At 51.9% G+C, this 18,090-nt stretch overlaps 12 protein-coding genes; 6 read left to right on the plus strand and 6 right to left on the minus strand.

Moving 5' to 3' along the window:
• The window catches only part of CHC_T00009076001 (Serine/threonine protein kinase), a 1,488-nt gene extending 123 nt beyond the window's left edge, over positions 1-1,365 (plus strand). Inside the window, exons 2-4 of the mRNA XM_005713268.1 lie at positions 113-925; positions 1,027-1,243; positions 1,325-1,365. Coding sequence (XP_005713325.1) covers positions 113-925; positions 1,027-1,243; positions 1,325-1,365 — 1,071 coding nt within the window. The remainder of the gene's footprint in view (positions 1-112; positions 926-1,026; positions 1,244-1,324) is intronic.
• A 38-nt stretch (positions 1,366-1,403) lies between these two features.
• CHC_T00002323001 (hypothetical protein) lies at positions 1,404-2,270 on the minus strand. The gene has a single exon (XM_005713269.1). The coding sequence runs from the start codon at positions 2,268-2,270 to the stop codon at positions 1,404-1,406; it is 867 nt and encodes a 288-aa protein (XP_005713326.1).
• A 432-nt stretch (positions 2,271-2,702) lies between these two features.
• Positions 2,703-3,983, plus strand: CHC_T00002324001 (hypothetical protein). Its single transcript, XM_005713270.1, has one exon. The coding sequence runs from the start codon at positions 2,703-2,705 to the stop codon at positions 3,981-3,983; it is 1,281 nt and encodes a 426-aa protein (XP_005713327.1).
• A 1,762-nt stretch (positions 3,984-5,745) lies between these two features.
• CHC_T00002325001 (hypothetical protein) lies at positions 5,746-6,579 on the plus strand. The gene has a single exon (XM_005713271.1). The coding sequence runs from the start codon at positions 5,746-5,748 to the stop codon at positions 6,577-6,579; it is 834 nt and encodes a 277-aa protein (XP_005713328.1).
• A 37-nt stretch (positions 6,580-6,616) lies between these two features.
• CHC_T00002326001 (hypothetical protein) lies at positions 6,617-7,913 on the minus strand. XM_005713272.1 is given in 2 exon segments: positions 6,617-6,821; positions 6,822-7,913. 1 exon segment carries the CDS (start codon positions 7,911-7,913, stop codon positions 6,822-6,824), a length of 1,092 nt encoding a protein of 363 aa, XP_005713329.1. The 3' UTR covers positions 6,617-6,821.
• A 29-nt stretch (positions 7,914-7,942) lies between these two features.
• On the minus strand, positions 7,943-12,095 carry CHC_T00002327001 (hypothetical protein). Its single transcript, XM_005713273.1, has 4 exons — positions 11,973-12,095; positions 9,108-11,816; positions 8,176-8,701; positions 7,943-8,064 (listed from the first exon to the last, which is right to left on the minus strand). Exons 1-4 carry the CDS (start codon positions 12,093-12,095, stop codon positions 7,943-7,945), a joined length of 3,480 nt encoding a protein of 1,159 aa, XP_005713330.1.
• Positions 12,096-12,321: 226 nt separating this feature from the next.
• On the minus strand, positions 12,322-13,212 carry CHC_T00002328001 (hypothetical protein). XM_005713274.1 is given in 4 exon segments: positions 12,322-12,365; positions 12,366-12,683; positions 12,773-13,144; positions 13,145-13,212. The coding sequence occupies 2 exon segments, from the start codon at positions 13,142-13,144 to the stop codon at positions 12,366-12,368; spliced, it is 690 nt and encodes a 229-aa protein (XP_005713331.1). The 5' UTR covers positions 13,145-13,212; the 3' UTR covers positions 12,322-12,365.
• Positions 13,213-13,478: 266 nt separating this feature from the next.
• On the plus strand, positions 13,479-14,355 carry CHC_T00002329001 (hypothetical protein). XM_005713275.1 is given in 4 exon segments: positions 13,479-13,626; positions 13,627-13,701; positions 13,929-14,252; positions 14,253-14,355. 2 exon segments carry the CDS (start codon positions 13,627-13,629, stop codon positions 14,250-14,252), a joined length of 399 nt encoding a protein of 132 aa, XP_005713332.1. The 5' UTR covers positions 13,479-13,626; the 3' UTR covers positions 14,253-14,355.
• A 53-nt stretch (positions 14,356-14,408) lies between these two features.
• Positions 14,409-15,165, minus strand: CHC_T00002330001 (hypothetical protein). The gene is made up of 3 exons (XM_005713276.1): positions 15,145-15,165; positions 14,824-15,016; positions 14,409-14,698 (listed from the first exon to the last, which is right to left on the minus strand). The coding sequence occupies exons 1-3, from the start codon at positions 15,163-15,165 to the stop codon at positions 14,409-14,411; spliced, it is 504 nt and encodes a 167-aa protein (XP_005713333.1).
• Positions 15,166-15,429: 264 nt separating this feature from the next.
• On the plus strand, positions 15,430-16,011 carry CHC_T00008923001 (hypothetical protein). Its single transcript, XM_005713277.1, has one exon. The coding sequence runs from the start codon at positions 15,430-15,432 to the stop codon at positions 16,009-16,011; it is 582 nt and encodes a 193-aa protein (XP_005713334.1).
• Positions 16,012-16,050: 39 nt separating this feature from the next.
• Positions 16,051-17,282, minus strand: CHC_T00002331001 (hypothetical protein). XM_005713278.1 is given in 2 exon segments: positions 16,051-16,361; positions 16,362-17,282. 1 exon segment carries the CDS (start codon positions 17,280-17,282, stop codon positions 16,362-16,364), a length of 921 nt encoding a protein of 306 aa, XP_005713335.1. The 3' UTR covers positions 16,051-16,361.
• Positions 17,283-17,351: 69 nt separating this feature from the next.
• The window catches only part of CHC_T00002332001 (hypothetical protein), a 1,092-nt gene continuing 353 nt past the window's right edge, over positions 17,352-18,090 (plus strand). The window contains exon 1 of the mRNA XM_005713279.1: positions 17,352-18,090. This exon is cut by the window's right edge and continues 353 nt beyond it. Within this exon, the coding sequence (XP_005713336.1) occupies positions 17,352-18,090 (739 nt within the window).

The raw sequence follows: 18,090 nt of genomic DNA on the forward strand, positions 1-18,090 counted from the left end.
CCGCGGCGTCTCTGCCCGAGTATATCGCGCGTCGGCCGCCTCCTCATCGTCCCCCGCTTTCGCCGTCAAGGTCATCCCGCCGTCCAAGCTTCGTCCTGCCGTGCGCAGGGAGGTCGCCTTACACTACCCGCTTCGCCATCCCAACATCATTCGTCTGCACGCCGTCCATCCGGCCCGTCCGCCTCACCATCACCTCTCTTCCACACCTAGTGCTCAGTCGCTCTCGCTCGCACTAGTCACTGAACTCGCTCCGGCGGGCGATATGTTTGCAGAGGTCGCCGCCGCAGGCTCCCTGCCGCCCCCTGTCCTCAGGAGAAGGCTGGCCGACATTGCCAACGCCCTCTCGTATCTCCACCACGAGGGGATTGCTCATCTTGACCTCAAGTTGGAGAACGTCGTCATCTCCAAGTCGAACACCGCAAAGCTTGCCGATTTTGGCTGCGCCGCCCGCATTGCTCACAAAAACCCCAACTCCTCACTTCGTGGTACCCTGCACTACCTCGCCCCGGAGCTCATCAATGACCCCTCGCTCCCCCCCTCCCCCACGGCTGACGCCTGGTCTATGGGCGTCCTTGCTTACACTGCCCTCGTCGGTGCCTACCCTTTCAACGGTGCCCGCCCCGGCAATTCCGAACAAGCCAATGATCGCGCCACCAAGTATCGCATTCTTCACGCCGCCCCCCACCGATTCCCATCCGCCCTTCGTATTCCCGACGATCTCCTCAAGATTATCCGCGGCCTTTTGCACAAGGACCCCGCAAAGAGAATGACCATTTCAGAAGTCTACGCCCTTCTCTCCTCCGCTCGCAACACCACCAAATCCATCATCAAAACTCCTAATCCTCAGAGGCCTTCCCCGGACAAAATATTCCGCCCGCCATCCCCGGCTAGCCCCATCAATGCCGATTTTCACTCCAACCACTCGGTCCCTACCCATTACACCCAGACCAAGGACGATGCCCTGCGTATTGTCGATGCCATAACTGCTTGCACCTCGCGTGCCGCCACCAATGGCCCGCTGCACAGGCGCAATTCTATGGGCCGCCCAGCCCCGCGAGCAACCGCCCCTCGATCTTGATGGCGCCCACTTCATCACTTCCCCTTTTCGACATTGCGTGCACACATCTCACCGTAATGTCTAATTTTCGGTTGCTGGCCCCACACCCAGTCAGTCCGCGTGTATCATTTTCACTCCTTTCTCCTTTTCTTTGTGCTCTATTGCACTTTGGGGCTCATCCTATAGGTTTGCACATATTTCGGAGCTCATCCGTTTCACCCACCCCCCCCCCCCCCGCACTCCCCTTTTATACCTAACCATAGGTAGATTTCACCCTTATCAACACTCCCAATAACACAACACATTAAACCAACATCAACTTACTCATCAAAAACAACATTTGCCATCACCCTTTGAGTCTCTCGCTTTGCTTGTGTTGTGCCCCCTTTGACTTCACATCCCCTGCCCCATCCATATCTGTCATATCCATACCTGGACGACAGCAAGTTGCAAAGCCTACCCCTGTGAGGTCCAGCGCTCCCAACTTCAATGAGACGTGCACTTCAATTTGTTTGTGTGTCTGTCTCGGACGCTTCCACATCTCCCCTGCCTTCCCTTTCCCTTGCACCACACTCTGTTCCCCAAAACCCTCCTTCTCCGTAACATTTGTTACTCCCACCCCCGCTACCTTGCTAGTGGACGCGTCGGGATCTACCTCGAGCTCCAGCTTCACAGACGGGTGTTTGCTATGCCTGACGCCATCCCAAAGCCACACGGGAATCTGCAACGGGATCAGCACGGGCGCGTGAAACGCCTCGACAAACTTTTTCTCCTTAAACGTGATATCGTTCGCCTTTGTATACCGCATAAACTCCTCATAAATCGTGGGCAAGTTCCAGTTCTGTAGCCGTCTCAAGCACATCACCACAAGCCCCGTGTTATGGCCGCCGTCGCGGCAGTGGATAAAGATGGGGTGGTTGCGGGGGTCGACGAGCTTGTTCAGCAGCGAGGCGACCAGTTGCGGCGTGTGCGAGAAGCCGTCGTCGTACTTGTCGACCGCGTGCCAGAAGAGCGTGACCCCCTCCGCGTCGCAGTACTCCCGCAGGTCGCTCGAAGGGCCCGTGCTCCCCGGCACCAGCGACAGCACCGTGCGGAGCTTGAGGCGACGTAGGTACCGCATGTTCTTCAGCGAGGGGTGGCCCCCGCGGTACACCCCCTCTTCGATCAGGCATAGCCGGAATGGCGGGATGAGCGGCGGCAGGGGGCGCGACATGCGCAGCGCGACAGCGGAGGCGGGGGCAGGGTTGTACGGGGCGCGAGGGGCAGCGGGTTGCGGGAGGGGCTGCGTAGGCCGACCTGATATGTGGTTGTCAGTCATATGGACGGATGTGACATGCGTGCGCCCGTGGCACGGGCAGAGTGCGGCGGTGACGCGGGGTGGAGGGATGGGGGGAGGTGGAAGGATGGGAGAGTGAAGGTTAAGGGAGCGGAAGAAAAGACGTGCCACGAAGGGGCAGGAGATAGGGTTTTTCTTTGATAAACGGAGATTAATTTAATGTGAGAGAAGCGCCAAGGTTGAAAAGTACTGTACAATGTGGCGTCTTTTAAGACGTCTGTGAAGCATTCCCTCATGAAGGCCTCATGAATGCCTATTCGCCGAAATCTGATCATTGAGAGGTGCAACGCGGCACACGACTGTCTCTCCATGCGATGCTTCTTCAGATCACTTCAGCAAGCCCGCGCTCTACATTCCCGCCATTCCCTTCAGCAGTGCCGAAGCGCACCCGGCTTCTACCATCGCCGAGCACCGGCGTCAGCTTCCACTTTGCGAGTCCCTAGCCTCTTCTTGCATCTCCAGTCCCATCGGCATCCCCATCGGCATCCCCATCCCCGCCGCCACCTCGCCAAGATGGGCTCCACCGACGTGGCCCCGCCGTCGGGGGCATCGGCGACCTCAGATCTGAAGGCCAATTTCAAGGCCGTCTTCCCGGAGCTCGTCGACGAGATCATGGCCGAACTGCATGACCAATTCGACCTCCCGGAGGACGCCCTCAAATACATCCGCCACAACCTCGAGTACAACGTCCCGCACGGCAAGCTCAACCGCGGCCTGGCCGTGTCTCATTGCTACAAAGCCTTCCGCAAGGGCGACGCCATCAAGCCCCACGAAGAGCGTGCCGCGTACATCCTCGGCTGGTGCGTAGAGCTGCTCCAGGCCTTCTTCCTCGTCGCCGATGACATCATGGATGCCTCCGTCACGCGCCGCGGCCAGCCCTGCTTTTTTCGACTTCCGCAAGTCGGGCTTAACGCCATTAACGACTCGCTCGTGCTTGAGAGCATGATTTACCGCCTCATTCGCAAGCACTTTCGCGACTCGTCCGTTTATGTCGACTTGGTCCACCTCTTTCAGGATATTACGTACACTACCGAGATCGGCCAACTGCTCGACTTGACGTCCAACGAGGCGGACAAGGTGCAGTTAGATCGCTTTACGGATGACGCGCTTGCGAGAATTTACAAATATAAGACCTCGCATTATACCTTCTATTTGCCTGTCGCCTTGGGAATGCGACTTGCTGAGGTCTCCGATCAGAAATGCTATGATACGGCAAAGCAAATATGTCTCAAAATTGGTCATTTTTTCCAAGCCCAGGATGACTTTCTGGATGCGTTTGGCGATCCTGAAGTCACAGGCAAGGTAGGTACCGATATCGAGGAGAATACATGCACCTGGCTTATCGTCGAAGCCCTCAAAGTGGCCACGCCCGCAGATATGGCTATCCTTAATGAAAACTACGGCGTCAAGAACAAAGCCAATTCGGACAAAGTCAAGGAAGTATATACAAGGCTTGGATTGAAGGATAAATTCCTCAAATTTGAGAACAAGACATACGAAGAAGCAACTAAGATGATAGAGGATGTCTCGGGAATGCCAACCGGGGCTTTTGAGTTTCTTTTGACGAGCCTCTATAAAAGAAAGAAGTAGAGGTGTCAAAGGCAAGGAAGGAAATCTAGAGACATCCGGGCAACAGAGCAGGTGGTTACATGACAATAACTTGTCATGCAAATCACAAAATAGATTCTAAAACAATATCTGGAACGGACCATCACATTTCTGCCCAAATTTCCCAACGTCGAAACCCCCGTTTACTTCAGAAGGGTTAAGTGGGCCCAATCACATTTCATTGTGTCTCGTCGTAGGATTTGTTACGTGTTGCATCTTAAACATTTGGCGCCGTTTGTTTTGAGAGGACTACAGTACTGTACTGTTTGTAACCACTTTATGCAGAGAGCTATCAGTTTGCTCTTCCAATGGCTGGCGATTCTTAGAATAGTGCGAAGTCGAAAGTACAGTCATCTGTAGCAAAAGTGTTGATCCAAGAATGATATTTCGCCTTTTGGCAGTATAGCCTTGTAGGGTCTTGAATCGTCACAGGTTACAATGAGCTCACTGAAGACTCCTAGATGACGAACAACGCAACGTGACTGAAATCTGCGAATATCACATCTATTGACTGTGTGAAATTAGAACACTGGCTCTCCAATCCAACTGCCTCTCACTCACTCATGTACGGTACGTACTACGTTTTTATACCGATTACGCAAGATCGAGTGCAGAGGATTGATATTTCTTACACGCAAGCTCACGTATAGGACAGGAACCACATAGCCCACCACAAGACTATCAAAAAAAGGATCACTAATCCAAAGCTGTGCTTGAGAGGGAACAGTCTTTCTTTAAACATTGTTCCAAGCAGACGACCCTCCAGAAAAAAACAAGCACTATGTCACCTGTTCGATACACGGGGGCAGCAGTCACCGTATGCCCCGAGACCTGCAAGGGTAAGGGCAAAACGTTCTGATGTCTGAAGGCTTGTCTATTTTTGTATCAACAGGAAGGATATGTATTGATGGCAGGGGACAGGCAGGATAGAGGAGTAAGTGCGGATTAGTGGCGGAAGTAGTTGGGTCACAATTCAGCCGCATAAAAGCCCTCAGATTTCTCAAAGTGCTTTTTTGGTAAATTTTGAACCTACGAATACAGCGACTTAAATCCATTATGATACCGTTCATGGGCTGCCCTCGCGGATTGCGCTGTCGTCCTTTGAAGTTCCGCATCCAAAGAAAGCGACCAGTTGGCCTCCCGTCCCTCCTCTACCTTCCACTTCGCTGCGCCGCTTTGGAATTTGTCGAACGGTGCGACTCCGAGCACCGTTCCCGTCAAGATCCTATCTGCAATGGATAATTTGACACCGGAGCCGGTCCCTGAAGAAGGCGACCGCGATGGCACCGGGGCCGCATCGGAAAGTGGTTCAGCGCCAGCCGCCCGGGGGCGAGGCGGTCGAGGCCGGGGACGCGGCCGGGGGCGCGGGCGCGGGCGCGGTCGTCGGGTCGTTCCTCGCCAAGTAGCCCGTCGCAAGCCCCCCCCACAAGCGGCTCGTCCCATTCAACCACCGCCAGCTCGCGTGCCGCGCGGACGCGGGCGGGGGAGAGGGAAGGATGCACATGGGAGGGGACGTGGAGCCGCACAATACAACTCGAACGTTGTGGGGCTTGGACAGATCGCACCCATGCGAGTGCCCAGTCGGGTTCCGTCGTCAGGTGGAAGCGCTGCGACGAGTCGGAAGAGCTCGGTCGTGTCTTCGATGTCCATTGGAGCAGCGAGTAGCACAAATGCGGCGAGTAGCTCTACGGGGATGGATGTAGACACGGGGCAGCTAGGAGCGTTACTGGATGCAGACGGTCCCATGCAGTCACAGGACGGTTTTGGGGTACCAGGGGGGAGTGGGGCGAAGGTTTTGAAGGCGGAACAGAAAGTCATATCATTTATGGAGCACTTGGAAGTTGCTGATGACAGCGACGATGACATGATGGAAACTTCATTTGAGGCGCGAAACAAGGATATTGCACCGTACGCTGGGAAGCTGACTAGGGATGGATTGCTGCTTCCCGTGTCGCTCCCTGGGTTGAGGGATCTGCCTCCAGAATATCGGGATTTTGAGTCCAAAGGGGCACATATTGATGTATCGGATGACGACGAAGAAGGTGTTACGCTTGGAAGTAAGGAGGAGCCCATGGAGATTGACGCCATTGATGATGGAGACAACGATGCTGGCAATTTGCGGCCAGAAATGTTTGCAAAAGGTTCTGTGGCACGAAAAGTATTGTCCAGTCATGATTCGCTGACGTTCATGCAGTTACCCGGGCTGCTCGCATTGATGGAAAGGAAGGATACAGATGGAACTTCAAAGAACGATAGACAGGAACCAGAGCATGACAAGGTCGAAAGCTCTGTTGCTGCGGCTGTTGCAGCAGCGGAACGCATGCGCGGATTGGGAACAGACCTTAGGAAAGTTGGGGAAAGGGGTTCCACCCGGCCTGTTGGAAAGCTACGTTTCTTCAAGAGCGGTCGCGTGCAAATGGTCATGGGCAGGGGTGGTTGCATTGAATTGGAGCATGGGATCTCTCCCAAGGTTACTCAGCAGGTTGTCATGATTGATACCGAACGGCAAAAGTGCGAGGAATTACAGAATACGCTAACGTCAAGGCTTGTCGGTGTGCCAACATTCGGGCCCGCATGAAGGCGTGAAATCTCCGCTTGAACATATCCTTTCGGAGAGTGGAGACACTCGCGCATTAATTGTGGATAACACGGGCGTCGTTCGTATTTACGTGCATGGGGTTATGGTCATGCGAATAAGAAAGGAAGGGAAACCTTGCCTCTCCCGTCATCTTGGAGATCCAGTACAACAGCGCGTTTGTTCAACGTGTTAAACTGTATTGGCAATGGAGTGAAAGAGGTTTTGCTACAGGGAAAAGGGAATTACATCTGGTGATGGGTCATGCCTGGCCGTTTCAGAAGCTGAAAATCTGCCATGAGTGCAACGTGATCAGAACTCCACTGTGCGTTGGGAATCCCGTCCTCGGCGTTCGTCTCTGCTTCCTTACCGAACAGCCGCTGTACGTCCGGAATCTCCATGACTGCCGTTGGTACAATACTGTCAGAGCCATACCAAATGTAATCTAACACGCCAACGAAATTATGCGTATAATTCGTGAACGCTGGTTCTGAACCGGTCAGAGCATACGTCGAGCGCATGTGCAGATTATGCTGCAAGCGACACGAAGACAGAACGTTGTATATGTCATCTGGGACATCTGGCTTCGTGAGCGAGCACGTCCCTGTTGATATCAACTCGTAGACAGAGCTAACCGGTTCGGAGTTGAAATCACCTCCAAGGATAATTGGGACGTCGGGACCTAGTCTGCGACTTGAAATTAATAACTCCAGTTCCTGCATGAAGACATCCACTTGGAACAATTTGACATCTGTGAGGTCTGGGTCCCAGTAAGTGTGAGTGTTTGCAACAACGATTGGCCCTGACCCGTCGATAACATCGAGGATGAGAATGAGGCCGACATTACCCTTCAGACATCTATTCAAAGTGCGCGATTCCTTTGTCCTTGAGTGTGCAATGGCGTTATATTCTACAATGTGCTGTTCTCGTAAGACAAACATGTCTTTTCGAAAGAAGGTTGCGCATCCATCAATTTTGCCCTTTCGCCCCATTGATTCTCTCGTCTTCACCTTGAAGCAACCTTCGTAGCCAAGACGCGAAAAGTATGGCTGAAAGTGATCTTCGTAGTGATCAGCCTGGACCTCTTGCAGGCACAGGATATCTGCATCGAATTGGGCCATCTCGCGGATCAAATTGCGCTTCCGGTACGTCCATGCCAACGCCCATGACGGGCAGCGTGGATAGGCTTGGGCGTTCGCATAAATTTCGGACAGGATGTTGTATGTCACGACTCTGAACGTCCCCGGGCGCTTAGTCTTCGCGTTGTAAAACTCTCCCGTAGCCAAGTTGAGCATTCGGCGTTCTGGTGGCGGTTTCGGGATCTTTCGGACAGCCATGGAACGAACTGATAGCGGGGGACCAATGTCTACGGTGCCATCTGAATTCCTCTGTACATAGCGACAAACGAGTTCCAAGATATGACCGACGTCATCAGGGGTCGGGGCATAGTTTCGAATGAAAGCAACCTCTGAAACCTTGATAGGATTCCTCAAGGGATCTTCAAAAACGCCTTCGTTTCGGCCGACAACGGCGTGGCTGCGCACAGCAACGACCTTGTCATCGGGCGAAAGCTGGTCCGTGGAATCCTTTCGCGGATACGTGCGGGCAATTTTCTCAGCATAGCCACGTAGGACATCCCAGCTCGTGCGCATGCACTCAATGGTGCAGAAGAAGGAGTCGCGAATGACCGACTCGAACTGGTCCGCCGGGAGGGCATAGTGTGCGGCGATCTTGAGCAGCGGGACAAACTGATGAGCGGCAGGTTTGAAGCACGAGTTTCTAGCACAGCTGTAGGTGGAGGCGCAGCGGTTCCAGCGATACTGAACGGAAAGCGCGCCACGCGTCTTGGCCTCGATGGTCTCTGCGGACTTGGCCTCGCCCGCGGCCGTGCGAATGACGACGTAGGGGAGGAGATCACATCCCTCCACTGGGGTGCTCGTGTAGAGAAACTCCACACGCTGGAGGTGAGGGGTGGCAGCGAGGGTTCGGCCGGGGCTCTGGTTGGGGGAGGAGGTAGTGACGGCGGTGGATGGGGGGGGGTGAGTTGGCGGCGGAGGCGGCGCCGTTGGCGGGCTTGGCGGTCAGCACGGAGGAAGGACCCTCGGCTGCCACCATTGCGGGGTGCCTTCGATGGGGACGGTAAGGGGGAGGAAGGGAGGGGGGGCGGAGGGAGGGGGGGCGGAGGGAAGGGGAGGAATTCGCAAGAGGAGGGGAGCAGGTATGTGAGTGATTTGACAGGCGGGGCAGAAAGAGCGGAGCCGAGGGTCGGCAGTGGAGGACGATGGTTTTACTGTAGTGTTCGGCTACGGTCGCGCTATGACGGCCTTGAGAGGCTGCTGCCCACAACCAGTATTGGACAGAGTGTTGTACAGTATTCGATGCCAGGCTGTGAACTACGTTCACCGCCCCTTCTGGACCTCATGCACTCAGCACCCCTCAAATTTCTTCCGATTTTTACAAACGTCTACCCCCACCCGCCAAACCGCCCCTCAACCTGCCACGAGTCCTACTCACATCATCTCATAAATCACTCTGTCCATCCGCTCCGGAGCAGAGTCAACTCGGATACCCACTTTGATGTTTCCCAACATCTTCAACACCAGACCCCCGGACAGCGTCATCTGCGACCCGCTCTCGTCCACTACGGGGTGCTGATCTTCATCGATGTGCACAATGCCTTCCACACCGTATTTGGGCACCAGCACAACCACCCCGTTTCCTAGTATCCGAATAATTCGAGCTGGCTCCCGAACCTGTCCTCCAGCCTTCTTGAATAGCAGCACAGTGTGCAGAAGCGTCGATGACCGTGCCGCGTATTGCGCACATTGATGACGTTGATTGATCGATTCAGCAAACTGATTCACGTGTTGTGAATCCTGCAGTCTCATCGGCAATGAAGCAAAACCCATGCTAGCTGACAGCAGTCGGTGCACAATTACGTCGGCATATCTCCGGATGGGAGACGTAAAGTGCGTATATACAGGTGCTGCTAAACCGTAGTGAAGATATTCAGGGTCTGATACCTCCCCAGACGAGAAGTAGACAGCCTGTGTCATAGACCGCGTCGCGATAATACGCAGCAGTGTCCCGAGGTAGTCATCTCCCTGCGCCTTAGCCTTCTCTTCAATCTCTGCCAATGACTCATTTAGCCGTTTGCTGTTGGACACGTCGATATCGAAGCCTGCAGATTTTGCAGCCTTAGTCAAAGGCTCAAACATTTCCTCCGAAGGCTTCGGGTGACGCCGCAACATGGAGCATTGTGGGAAATGCTTCAACATCTTTTCTGCCACTACAATGTTCGCGAGAAGCATGAATTCCTCCACCATTCGATTCGTTTCCCGGATTTGGTACATCGCCACATCAGTAATTTGATCCCGCTCCTCGGATATCTTAAACTTCACTTCTGGGGAAGCCAGAATGAGAGCCCCAGCTGCCATACGCCTTTCCCGTAGTTTTCTCGCAATGTCAGCAAGTCCTAGAAGCCCCTCTGTCACTTTGTCATCCACGGCTTTTCCTTTCGACATGCCCTTGCGAGCAGCATCGATCCGATTTTGTGCCGCTTCATACGTGAGAGCTGCACTTGATTTGATAACAGACCGACCAAATTCGACTTGTTTCACGTTACCGTCGTTATCCATACGAATCAGTGCTGAAAATGCTAATCGCTCTTCCCCGCCACGAAGAGAGCAAAAGTTGCCCGAGAGCAGCGATGGAAGCATCTCTATTCTTCGATCTACGAGATAAACCGTACATCCTCGCTCTGCAGCCTCCTTGTCAAGTGCGCAGTCATGCGACACAAATGCAGTAACATCTGCGATATGAACACCAATTTCCACCTCTTCATCTGATATCCGTCGGAAATGCAATGCGTCGTCAATGTCAGTACACCCAGGAGGGTCCACGCTGCAGATGGTCCAATCTCGTAAGTCCCAACGCGACTTTACATGCTCTTCTGTTACCTTCCATGTTTCATCTGGAAGGCAACCCATCGCTGCGTCAGAAAACTTTCTCGTCGGGATTCCGTTTTCAATCAGGATGACTTCGGTCTCTGCCTCCTTATCTCCGCTCGACCCGATTTCCCTAATAATATGTCCTGAAGGGTGCAAGGAGTTGCGGTCCCACTTGTCCACGATTAGGAGCACGCGCTTTCCGATGAATTCCTTCACTCTCCTTGAACGGACTCGAACCTTTGGAACGCCGCGAGCAATCGGTACAAACAATGCACTCTCTCCACCCTTGTAGCTCTGTTCACTCACAGTGCCGCAATATGGTCTCCAGCTTCTTTGCGCTATTGCAATAACCTTACCAGTTGGTTTTGCTTCTTTCTTCGGTCCCTCGGTATCGGTTGTCTTCGAAGATGTCGCGACATCAATCTCCGATTCCTCAGCATCACTATCAACGTCAGCATCTTCGATTCCAATCGCAAGATTTGATGGAATGCTCCATTCCGATTTTGGCAGCAGAGCGATCACGACGATGTCACCTTCAATGGATCGATTTTGATTTTCTCTCCCTTTCACCAAGACTTGTGTTCGTTTCGTCTTGTCCTTCGGGTCCAGACAGACAGTGACATGAGCTTCTGTGACGTCATACGGGCTCGGGTGGAAGGTCCCCTGATAGTATCGACCTGCTTTTACACCAGCCTTCGCCTTACGCTCCGGTATATAGTCGGGATAGATTGCGCGTGGTCGTTTGGTTCTTGACGGTTTTTCGTCAGAGCCATTTTCTACTTCCATGTCCTCCGGTTCCTCATCCCGCTCCGCATACAGCTCCAGCAAGTCTTCATGCTTCTCAACAATAGACTTAACGGTAACTACTGGAATGCCAACATCCTCAGAACTGCTTTTTGATGTGTCACTCAAAAGAACTGCTTGCATACCCAGGCCTTTCCAGTGTGTGTTGAGCCATTTTATGGCTGCCACTGTGAGACGGCGGTCGTATGCATCTTCTGGTTCTCCAGACTGCTTTCTGTGTACATATGTTTCCCTCCTATTCTCATTTGAGAAAATCGCTGTATACTTCCCGTCTTCTTCCGTTGTCAATATACTTCGAACATGATCGTAAATTTCTGCTGATTTCGATCGCACACCTCGCAGCGTGCTTTGCAAAAAAAGAACATCGGATAGTGCAGGATGTTTCTTCACTATCATATCAGGTTGCCTTAAAACCGCATCGGTGTCTGGGACCAGGACGCGTTTGGAGGAAGGTAGACGACCAGCCGCCTTGCCCAGACTTTTCTTCTGTGAACGGAAATTTGTGAAAGGGAGTAAGAGAGGGAATATGGCAAACATAATGTTAGATTCCTCAGTTCTGAGATACTGTTAGGACGTGTCCAGCCTGAATGTATCCAGCTTCTCGTCTGTCGAGATGTTCATAGAAAAATGCATGTAACGTACAGGACAAGACGGGCAATTCAGTGCGCCGCAAGCCAGGTCGTCCCGAAGATAATGCTCTCTCGCGATAACTTGGACGTTGCCTCTCCTTGACTTCCGCACAAAAACCTTCTCTCGCACAGACATGTTGCACGATGTCGATGCCTCCGTGCTCTCGACTGATCACTAACCGGGTATTTCTCCGCTGTTCAGTTTGACTTTCGCTCAATGCGGCTCGTTCCGGAAATACTGTCTATTCCGGGCGTCGCTGATCCCAATATTTGGCCCAAATGGTCGCCAGCACAGCAATGAGCAATGAATTATTTATTACAGAGATATATTTATATATCTCTGTAATAAATGCCCCAAAATCTACACTTTGACCCTATATTTATTTACCTACATCATTTCCGATGATTAGAATCGGCTCAAGTTGAAGCGCTTTGCGTCAGCCTTCGGCGGTTCTACCATTTCAGACTCAACCGCACCGATTTTGTGCAGCGCCCATTCGATATCATCCGCGACAGGAGTCTTCACCCCGAAGGCCCCCAGGCCCACAAATTGTTTGAGTACTTTGCCTTCCTTATAGACAAGAAGAGTTGGGCATTTGCTGTCCGGGTAATTCTTGATTGCGTCGTTAGACTTGCACCGCAAAAACTTCGTCGAGCGGAATTTCGCAGAGAGTTCTAACAACCTGGCATCCATCACTTTACATCCCTCTAGAGATGGTGCAAACTAAGAATCAAAAGATGTACAGAAACGCAATGTTAGTGTCGGTAGTGGGGAAAATTTTCACATAGCCTCACATGGCGAATGGGACTTACCAGGTGTACTACGACGTAAATGCTTCCTCGCGCTTCTGTCACTTCGGATTTCCAGTCACTTGCAGAGACATAGGTAACACCAGGGCCAAATTTTGGTTTCATCGCTTCTTCACGCATTTGTGCGATACGCTTGTCCCGGTATTGCTGCAGGATTTTCTCTTCATCCGAGTCTGCCTCTTCCAATTCCTCTTCGAGCGTTTCGATTTTCTTTCCTTCGTGGGGGTCGTAGTTCTCAACTGTATCCTCTACGAGCTCTTTTAGAGCTTCCTCGGCGAGCTCTTCCTGCGTTTTTTCGGGAATGATGCCTTTCGACTTTAGAATGTCATCCCATTCTGTCGATTCTTTCGGCCCGCCGGTGCCCAGAGAAGCCATAGTGCAGGAGCAGGGTGATTCCCGTTCCACAAAAACGAGCCCTAGCGTATGGTTCAGGAAATGCAGTCCTTGGCGATAGGCACAGGCACCTGCAGAGAGGATCTTTTTGAAATGTTAAGCTTCTAACAAAGGCATGCCAAAATGCAAGAAACATTCGAAATTTTGCCATCCCCATAGAAGAATACCATGGCACTCTCAAATACAATTAAGTATATGTAATTGAAATTGGAAAGCTCAATGGACGCTTCTCAGTGGCTTAGTGCTATGCAGTATCATAGCTGTAATGTATGATCAACACCGGCGTCGCCTCGCCGGTGGGCAGCCGGCGCATGACCCTTTCCTCTTTGATACTCACACATCCATCCCTTTCCCGCCTGATTAACCCCTATTACCACTCTAGCTCAATTCATCTCCGCAACGCTGATCTTTGTCTCCGCTAGCAGTTCTGGAAGCCAAGAACTTCTCTGAAAAAGGCCGCCAATATGTCTGACTCCAAGACCTGCACAATCAGGACACGCAAGTTCCTCACCAATCGCCTTCTCCAGCGCAAGCAATTTGTAAGTATATTCGCATTGTCGATCTAGACACAACGTTAGCATTTATCCCAACCGCACAGGAGGGCTCCGCCAATGTAGCAATAAAGCTTCAGTTGTTTTTTCTTGATCATCTTACAGAGAAAGGCAGCGACAAACTCGCAGAGGGCCCACTGTTGCGTTCCGTGTTGAGGCGTGCAGCATTTTTGAGTTATTGACACGATTCGTATTCTTATCATGTCACTGCGTAGGTCATCGATGTCTTGCATCCGGGTCGTGCGAACGTGCCCAAGGCCGAATTGACGGAGAAGCTCACAAAAATGTACAAGGTGTCGGATCCGTCGACAATATTCCTTTTCGGATTCTCTACTCAGTTTGGTGGTGGAAAGAGCACTGGGTTTGGTGTCATCTACGACAACCTTACCTCAGCCAAGAAGTTTGAACCAACATACAGACTGCGTCGTGCGGGCATGGCTGACATGCCGACCGGCTCTCGCAAGCAACGAAGGGAGCGAAAGAATAGATCTCTCAAATTGCGCGGTCTCGCCAAGGCTAAATCACTCGGACATAAGTAGATTGAGGACACGCAGATCTTCCTACATTATGCCGATTGTCTCACGCATTGTTTGCTTTAGCGGCTTCCATGTAAAGGATCGTGTTCTATGACCTACTCAGAAATATGTTTATTTGGCATGCCTCTTGCGGGCGCAACCACGTCTGAGCGGCCTGAGTTAATCTTCATCAGAAGAAATGTCTGCTCGTCTTAGTGTTTCTTCGCGATTCAGTTCGGAGCCCAACTTTCGCTTCACAATTTCCAGTATAGCCTTCTCTGTACGTTTCTCTAGCCTTTCAAGCTTTGGCTGAAGTGCCCTCTCCATGTCCCAGCTGCCTTTTCTGGGGATTAGGTTGTCAAGATCTAAAGAGGGATCTCCAAACTTTCGGTTTGTGGATTTTAGCAATTCCGCTTGTGCTTCTGTTATCTCTCGCAGCAGCTCTCTGGGATCAGAGCCTTCTTCACGAACTGGTTTCATAAAAGTAGTCAAGTGGAAGTAGTACACTTTTAAGTTAGAAGGAAGTCAAAAGGCTCATCCCGGCCCCCCCCCACTACAAAATCCAAAAGTTATAAAAATGCCATCCGTGACTTACACTTTTTCAATTTCTCTGTTCGAGGGTTGTAATTTTGAAACCGAAGCTTCATGAGAGCTTGGTTCACCTGCTCAGATTTCTCATCCGCAGCCTTCGACATCTTGGCTTTCGACATCTTGGCCGCTTCCGCAAAAAAGGCCCCACGATGGACCAAACCTTGCGATGGGTGAGGGCGTTTTGTTTCTGAAACCAACTCTAGAATAGTGGGTAAGGAAGGGTTGGGTAGGTGTGTCACTAGCGTAACAAAGCCTTGATCATTCTTTGCGCACGAGTCTGATCCAAAACTTCTCAGTACTGTACTGTAGTCAAAAGAGCCTTTACCAATCGTACAGCACAGTTCATTCTTTCTTATGAGCTGCTTTGCAACAATATATTTTGAATTTTTTTGCAAAAGCGCCTTCAGTGGCAACAGGAGATGCGGCCGAGAGAAACGCCGTCGCGCGGCTCGGTCGCATGCCTTTGACGACTCTGATGGAGCGCTGTCTTGTTGATATCAACAGCTCACGTTAACGGCTACTGGCCCTTTGAGAGTGCTTGAGTAAACTTGCGCAGGAAGACGAGAACCTCCACTTTCTGCTTTATTTTTTCTGCCCAGTAGCAGGCAGTATGGGGCTATTGACTATCTTGCGAAAAGTGAAGGAGAAGGAACGTGAAATGCGAATTCTGATTCTTGGACTGGACAACGCCGGAAAGACGACATTTGTAAAGCATTTGAAAGGCGAAGATGTGCACACCGTATCGCCCACCCTGGGATTCGATATTGATACCATGGATTTTGACGGATACCGCTTGAATATCTGGGACGTCGGTGGACAGCAGACAATTCGCGCGTATTGGAGAAACTATTTTGAGCAAACTGATGGCATTATATGGGTAGTCGACTCTGCAGATACAAGGCGACTGGCTGACTGTCGGAAGGAATTGGAAGGACTGCTCAAAGAGGAAAGGCTCGCCGGGGCCTCCCTGCTAATCTTAGCGAACAAGCAAGACTTGGCTGGAGCTCTGAGCCCTGAAGGAATAGTGGCAGAATTGGCATTGAATGATGTGATTGGCCGCAAGAGGCATTGGCAAGTATTTCCTTGCTCAGCTTACTCACGAGAAGAGGGCAGCAAAAGCACAACAAATCTTGCTCAGAGCTTGCAATGGCTTGTCGAAGACATTGCTTCGCGGATATTCGTCAGCGACTGATTCGCCGAGAAGGGCAGAAAACATGACGACAAAGACTCGTTTTTGAACACACATTAGCGTGAAGTAGTGGCAGTCTCAAGGAAGTAAGTGGTCCAGATGGCTGCAACAAATTATTTTAATGAGCTCACGTCTGGACGGACGTTACTCGTGGTATGTCTTGCGTTAGAGTGACAGGGCGTAAATTCTTCCGTCTACAGGTCAGGAGAGAGGACCACCTCGTCCAAAAGTGGGCCACGAAGATAGTGCATAACAGTTATAACTTGCAAAAGACTCTGGATGGATAATCTGACACGCTCGGAAAAGCGAGATATTAACAAGCGGATTGCCAGACAACAACGAAAGGCGCATGCTCATTCTTGATTCTCAGAGGCACCATTTCCATGCTTTGCAGCGAAACCTAGACTCTTTGGGGTATTACCGGCATCTCTTGTGATCGTCTGACCATCCAAAGTTAGTATTTCTTCGTTTGCAGGCAAACATGAGGCGTACAACATGTCCTGGCCATTGAATAGAGAGTAAACACGGGCATGCCTTGCAAACAAAGACAGTGTAGGGAAGACATCTAGGTCCCCAACAAACTCGTAGTCAACAGTTCCTTTTGACTTTCCATCGACGAAAAACTCGGTAGACGTTTTCCGCGGCGCTTTTCGGTTGCCCTCTTCTCCGGACGAATCCTTCATAGACACTAGACAGCCCACTGTGCACCCCGACTGTAGTTCCTCCCCAAAGTCTCGCCATGTTTCCTTGCCATCAATAGTCTGTACCAAATTACCAGAAGTAGAGAATCCAACCGAGTTTGGTCTTGTTCCACAAAGGCAGTTGAGAGGAAGCTCGTGCGTGCTAAGCCCGATGCAAACACCACCACCATTTGCTTGCCGAAAAATGAAGAACTCGTAGTAGATGCGTTTTTGACTTTGCCGCACAGGTAAAACTCCTCGAACCGTTTTGTACAAGCCGCGTTCCTGGACGCGGACAGCACAGTGGTTTGTGTCGGTTAACCGAATCCCTTCATGGCACTCGTTGGGACTGAAACCAAAAACCGGGGACGAGAGTCTGGCGCGCACGGAATAGGCTAGTTCTGTGGGGTCACTCGAATGCAAGTTAGCTCGATATGGGGCCGTGTGTGGAAAGGAACCCCCCATATCGTTCAAAGTGGCGGCGTACGCTGCATCCTCGACAACGGGGACGTTGGGATCATAGCGAGCCATCTCGTCAAAATTTTCAAACGACGAGGCTCTCGACATGGTGCCATCTATCGTTTGCGCGTCCATGAGCTTCGCCGATTTGAGGTTGTTGACGTTGACGACGGTAACATCAAATGGTCTGTCCGAAATCTCGGTATGCATATAGGCCTTGCGAAAGGGGAGAATACATGGATTATCACGCTCGACGTATCGATACGCGACGCCAATATTGCGCTGAAAGCGCTTGATAGTCTTGGGTGTCATGACACCTTGCTCGATACGACTCTCCGGGCCCGTCTTTGTGATGGCAACGGCTGGCTCGGAGTCGAAGAAAGAGGTGCAGAAGCAGGTGACGTCACCGCAGGGCTCGACGGTAACAGACAGAACATTGTTGATGATGCCGCGTTCATCGAAGGCGATAGGCTGGTCGGGCGCATGCCGCCAAACATTGTCGATAATGAACTTGTACTGGTAATCGCCCCGTGGCAGGGCTTTGGAGAGTACCCACACGGGCCCTTCGGGAGACTGTGTGAGGGTCATGGGTACAGTTGTTTCCCAATTCGAAAAGGTGCCTGTAACGAAAGCGGACTTTGCAGGATAGGACCAGAAAAAAGTGACTTCGGTGACGAGCTCGAATACACTAGAGCGGCCGGAGGCTTGGGCGTTCTGGGCCTGGACGCGGTCGATGTCGAGATGAGAGACGGCCCACACGCCGGGGGTGACAGGGGTGGGCACGCCGCCCACAGCGGGCGGCGAGCCGCATGGATGCGAAGTGTCCGAGACAGCCTCGGGCGCCATGGCAGTGGTTTGAAGAAGAGGGACGCAGGGCGGACGTGGGACGCAGAGCGGAAGTGCGTTGCAGGCTGGGGGAGAAATGTCGCACGATGGGGATGGG

This window comes from Chondrus crispus, genomic scaffold (assembly GCF_000350225.1).
Source record: "Chondrus crispus Stackhouse genomic scaffold, scaffold_135, whole genome shotgun sequence".
NCBI lineage: Eukaryota > Rhodophyta > Florideophyceae > Gigartinales > Gigartinaceae > Chondrus > Chondrus crispus.

What these genes read in the sequence shown, in the direction of transcription:
- CHC_T00002323001 (XM_005713269.1), bottom strand. Translation starts at nt 2,270, where the DNA reads ATGTCGCGCCCCCTGCCGCCGCTCATCCCGCCATTCCGGCTATGCCTG.
- CHC_T00002324001 (XM_005713270.1), top strand. Translation starts at nt 2,703, where the DNA reads ATGCGATGCTTCTTCAGATCACTTCAGCAAGCCCGCGCTCTACATTCC.
- CHC_T00002325001 (XM_005713271.1), top strand. Translation starts at nt 5,746, where the DNA reads ATGCAGTCACAGGACGGTTTTGGGGTACCAGGGGGGAGTGGGGCGAAG.
- CHC_T00002326001 (XM_005713272.1), bottom strand. Translation starts at nt 7,913, where the DNA reads ATGGCTGTCCGAAAGATCCCGAAACCGCCACCAGAACGCCGAATGCTC.
- CHC_T00002327001 (XM_005713273.1), bottom strand. Translation starts at nt 12,095, where the DNA reads ATGTCTGTGCGAGAGAAGGTTTTTGTGCGGAAGTCAAGGAGAGGCAAC. An exon ending in TGAATTGCCCGTCTTGTCCT is followed by an intron (nt 11,817 to 11,972) that starts GTACGTTACATG and finishes TTCCGTTCACAG; the next exon opens with AAGAAAAGTCTGGGCAAGGC. An exon ending in CTCCGGAGCGGATGGACAGA is followed by an intron (nt 8,702 to 9,107) that starts GTGATTTATGAG and finishes TCCCCATCGAAG; the next exon opens with GCACCCCGCAATGGTGGCAG.
- CHC_T00002328001 (XM_005713274.1), bottom strand. Translation starts at nt 13,144, where the DNA reads ATGGCTTCTCTGGGCACCGGCGGGCCGAAAGAATCGACAGAATGGGAT. An exon ending in TTTACGTCGTAGTACACCTG is followed by an intron (nt 12,684 to 12,772) that starts GTAAGTCCCATT and finishes TTTGATTCTTAG; the next exon opens with TTTGCACCATCTCTAGAGGG.
- CHC_T00002329001 (XM_005713275.1), top strand. Translation starts at nt 13,627, where the DNA reads ATGTCTGACTCCAAGACCTGCACAATCAGGACACGCAAGTTCCTCACC. An exon ending in TTCTCCAGCGCAAGCAATTT is followed by an intron (nt 13,702 to 13,928) that starts GTAAGTATATTC and finishes GTCACTGCGTAG; the next exon opens with GTCATCGATGTCTTGCATCC.
- CHC_T00002330001 (XM_005713276.1), bottom strand. Translation starts at nt 15,165, where the DNA reads ATGAACTGTGCTGTACGATTG. An exon ending in TGAACTGTGCTGTACGATTG is followed by an intron (nt 15,017 to 15,144) that starts GTAAAGGCTCTT and finishes ACTATTCTAGAG; the next exon opens with TTGGTTTCAGAAACAAAACG. An exon ending in AACAGAGAAATTGAAAAAGT is followed by an intron (nt 14,699 to 14,823) that starts GTAAGTCACGGA and finishes TTATGAAACCAG; the next exon opens with TTCGTGAAGAAGGCTCTGAT.
- CHC_T00008923001 (XM_005713277.1), top strand. Translation starts at nt 15,430, where the DNA reads ATGGGGCTATTGACTATCTTGCGAAAAGTGAAGGAGAAGGAACGTGAA.
- CHC_T00002331001 (XM_005713278.1), bottom strand. Translation starts at nt 17,282, where the DNA reads ATGGACGCGCAAACGATAGATGGCACCATGTCGAGAGCCTCGTCGTTT.